This window comes from Apaloderma vittatum, unplaced genomic scaffold (assembly GCF_000703405.1).
Source record: "Apaloderma vittatum isolate BGI_N311 unplaced genomic scaffold, ASM70340v1 scaffold17580, whole genome shotgun sequence".
Taxonomy (NCBI): Eukaryota; Metazoa; Chordata; class Aves; order Trogoniformes; family Trogonidae; genus Apaloderma; species Apaloderma vittatum.
The window spans coordinates 2,371-6,364 of record NW_009695215.1 but is presented as its reverse complement, the minus strand read 5'-3'; the positions used below and the strand labels follow the sequence as shown (position 1 = coordinate 6,364).

Below are 3,994 nucleotides of genomic sequence, written 5' to 3'. Positions count from 1 at the left end.
GCTCCTGTCCTTGCTGTTGAGCACACTTAGGAGGAGCAGCAGCTCCTAGAAAGCTCATAGAAAGCAGGACAGAAGTTGGGGCTAGCGTGGTAACTGCAAACTAAGCCTAATTAACCATTCCATGGCCTGAACGTTTTTGCGTTGCAAAACTGTCAGACAACAAAGATGATCCTTGAGCACATGCATGTCCATCATGGCAGACCTGCAGCATGAACAGACAGCAACAGGACTGTACCAGGACTGCACCGTTCCCCTTTTTGCTGCTGTAATGCTCATCACCAGTCAGCAGCAGACTTATGTTAAACTCTTACCCTTAATGCTTTGGATTTCCCAGAATCAGAGAAGTATATAATACCTTACATGGAGAAACAGGATGCAATTTTTTTTTTATTCCATCAAGGAGTGATTACAAAAACCAGTACACTGGTAAAAATCGTGTTCTGCCAGTAACAAACAGTAAACATTTTATTTAAATGCAGATAACCACAAATTTGGATACAAGAATGCTCACTTGTGCCTGACCATTTCTGACTGCGAAGCTAGGGAGTGAAGTATGATTACTACACACCAATTAGAATCAATACTTGAGGACAGTTTAGCAAATGAAAAACTCAAAGAAAGTAATAGACACTCCAAAACTTATGAAATGACCAATTCAGACCAGTTCCTGAAAGCTTTCCTGCCTCCCCATCATCCCAAATATTTTGGTTTATATATATGTACAGTTTCATAAAATAAAGTCCCCCACGAGAATCAAATGCTTTTGGTAAGTCCCTCACCTGCTTTATGGTCATGCTTGCTCTTCTGTCCCTTTCTCTAAGGCCTGAAGTCTTCTATCTGTCAGCTCCCAAGTTTGTGAGACACCCAATACTTCCCCCTTGTGCATGTCTTCTTCAATACTCACCTACAGAAGTCCTTAAACATGTCTCCAAACGCTGTAGCTTTCCTACCTAGCTGCTTCTAAGGCCATCTTGGCTGTTATCTCTGCTACATTTGCAGACCTGCACTGCAGCTGGTAACACCCAGAAACCTCATTTCGCCAGTGCTGCCGTACAGTTCTGTCTTTCAGAACTGTAAAGAGTAAACATCAAGTAGGCAGAACTCCACGTTTCAAATAAAAATACCTTGTTGTACTCCATTACTCCACAAATGAAACACAAGTAATTTGCTAAAGGCAAGATCCCTCAAAAGGTACTTTCATAGCAGCAGGAAGCTGAACTATTTCATAAGCATTAAAGAAAGGGCCATCTTCTTCCCAGCCTGACAGCTGTAAGCAACAGAAAAAGCAAGGCAAAAAAAGCAAATCAAACCAAACGAACAACAAAAGAAAGCAGAACAAACTCCATGTTTACAAGTAGAAGGGTTTTTTTTAACAAGGAAGGTCACTTTAAAGCTTTAGTAAATTTGCCGTTTCATTCCTTCTGCTTTTCCCTTTTCACACAAAGGCACGCATGCATGTTGACACACACAGAGATCCCACTTTGACCTGGAGTCAGCTTACACTGAAGTTAAGCATTCAGTAGCCACTTGTAAGCTGTTCCATGAAATGTTCATCTTAAAGCGAAGCATCAAAATGGCTGGCACAAGAGTTTGCGTAGGCTTAGCTTAAGCTTGAAGTTCTAAACTTCTGTCATCCCCATCTGGATCTGTCCTTTTAGCTTTAAGCAATAAAGAGTACTTAGGATCTGGAACATTTGCAAATGCAGTACTTAAATCGAGATTTTTGAAGTTTATCAGGGAAGAGAACCAATTTTCATCAGTCCCTCCTTGATTTTTCATGTTCTACAATGTGGACAGTGGAGCACATTCCATTGCGGAGCATTAAGAAATTTTGGGAGTGATACAGAGGAAGTCACTGGACCAACGTGTTTTCTAAAAATCTTGCAATGTCTGGGTGCTCCACTATGGGTAAACTCACCTGCCAGCAAATAAATACTTTTAAAAGTTCATCTTAATTGCACCAAGGCTTAGATACATCACCATTCACCCCATAAATATCAAAGGCCAAGACTAACTAATTACCTTTCACACTATGCAGGCACTGTTCCCCGGGATTAAGTGACATCACGCGTGCCAATACCCAAAGGAACAGAAGAGCCAAAGGAAGATAGTGGTTTTCACAACAGCTTTAGCAAGAACTCGTAGGTTGCATTGATTATGCCCCAGGACAGGACAGAACGATGATAATTCAGATGGGCTCCTCTGAAAAGGTGGATCAGTTTTTTGTCACGTTCCAGCCAGATCTTCACAAAAACTTCTGAGAATGACTGAAATTCACCACCAATTTGAGCTTGCATGCGAGTTTTTACAACGTTCACTGGGAAAAACAAAAATCCCAGCATGGCACCCAACAGCCCTCCACAGATAAAGTCATTGACCAAATGAGTGCTGTCAGAAGTTGCTTCAGGCAGACACTGCTTGATAGGTCCCCGAAGGCCAAAGAAGAGCGCGTTGCTGGGTCCGTTTCGAAGCAGAATAGGCACTAATCCCCGATAATACTCTCTCATCCCATAGGCTTTCAGTACCCTGAAAGCCTGGTAAGTGTTTGTAAATTTATCATGGTGTTTGTAGTCCTGAAGCAAAGTCTGAACCCGCTCAAAAGGTGTAAGAACAGCTTCCGTGGTCCCTGCAAGCACCGCTGCCATGCTGCACGTGAGCAGTTCAGGAGCACTCAGGTGGCTGTGGAGGAGGGAGGAGAAATCTTCATACAACCCAAACATGAGAGCCAGTGTCGTTGTTTTCTGCATCAACGGAGGGAAGATGCCGCGATAGAGATTGCGGATGCCATCTTTCTGCAGCTGATGTACCGCATCCTTTGTTTTCAAACCGTACAACTGCTGTCGAAAGAGGACCTTCTGGATGGGGAAAGTGACGGCTATGTTTGTGAAGGCTGCACAGTAGCCACAAAGATAATGTTTGCCAGAGGTAGCCGATGCGTCATCGCTTAGATATTCCTTTGAATGCGTTGGGGCAGAATCTTCTGAATCCATCATACCGGTTTTCTCACTGTAGTATATCTCAGTTCTCCTTCCCTACATCAGAAAGGAAAGGAATGAACATGAGCAGAGCTGGAGGCAACCCTGCAGCTTTTTTCACGCTAGCGGATCATTCAGACGGCATGAGGCATCTTACATCCAAGGAAAGCCCATAAGGCTTGAAGGAAGAGCGACAAATGCCTGATCTGATGGATGTTACACTGTTTTCTACTCAAGTCTCAGAGATCTGGAAAATTGGCACTTTTTCCCTTCTATACAGTTTCAAATTAAAAAAAAAAATTGAGATTAAAATTGAGATACAAAAACTCAAGTGCTACCTTACAGCTCACTAGAAGAAGCTCACACATTGGATTTCCCTGTTCACCGTGTAAGGAATTCAAGCAGTGAAAGGTGTACTCTCACACTAGTAAAACACACATCACTGGGATGGTAGTGGTGGGGACAGAGGGAAGTGTAACAACAAAGAAGAAAAAAACTATTAAAATATATGCAGCAGCATTACAAATTTTGATTATTCTACTCTGCCTTTCTCTGGGGCAGAAAGGAGCACATATTTTAAATAGTAATTTCTCATAGTTTAACACGGCCAGTATTGATGCACCACACAGCCACTTGCTCACCTTGCCCCACCCCAGCAGGATGGTGGGGAGAATCGTAAGGGTAAAAGAGAGAAAGAAGTTTGTGGGTTGGGACAAAAACAATTTAATAATAAAAAGAAAATTAAAAACATACTTTATAAGCAGAAAAAAACCACAACAAAGAGAGGGGAAAATAAACCCCAAGAAAGTGACAGAAATTAAATCAGCTGCTCACCACCAACCAATGGACTCGCAGCCTGCCCTCAAGCAGCAGCCCTTCCCAACAACCTTCCCCTTTTTATATTGCTGAACATGGTTTGAAATATCACTGTGGTTGCTTGAGGCCAGCTGTCCCAGCTGCCTGCCCACCCCAGCCCGCTTGCCAGCGGGCAGGGTAACGAGCAGAACAGCCCTTGACGC

At 43.0% G+C, this 3,994-nt stretch overlaps 1 protein-coding gene across 1 annotated transcript; it reads right to left on the bottom strand.

The window, feature by feature from the left end:
- Positions 1-1,909: 1,909 nt before the first annotated feature.
- On the bottom strand, positions 1,910-3,023 carry LOC104274828 (solute carrier family 25 member 51-like). The gene has a single exon (XM_009870568.1). The coding sequence runs from the start codon at positions 2,991-2,993 to the stop codon at positions 2,118-2,120; it is 876 nt and encodes a 291-aa protein (XP_009868870.1). The 5' UTR covers positions 2,994-3,023; the 3' UTR covers positions 1,910-2,117.
- Between the last annotated feature and the right edge of the window lie 971 nt (positions 3,024-3,994).

Excerpts from the sequence above, each read along its gene's own strand:
- LOC104274828 (XM_009870568.1), bottom strand. The coding sequence starts at position 2,993 with ATGATGGATTCAGAAGATTCTGCCCCAACGCATTCAAAGGAATATCTA.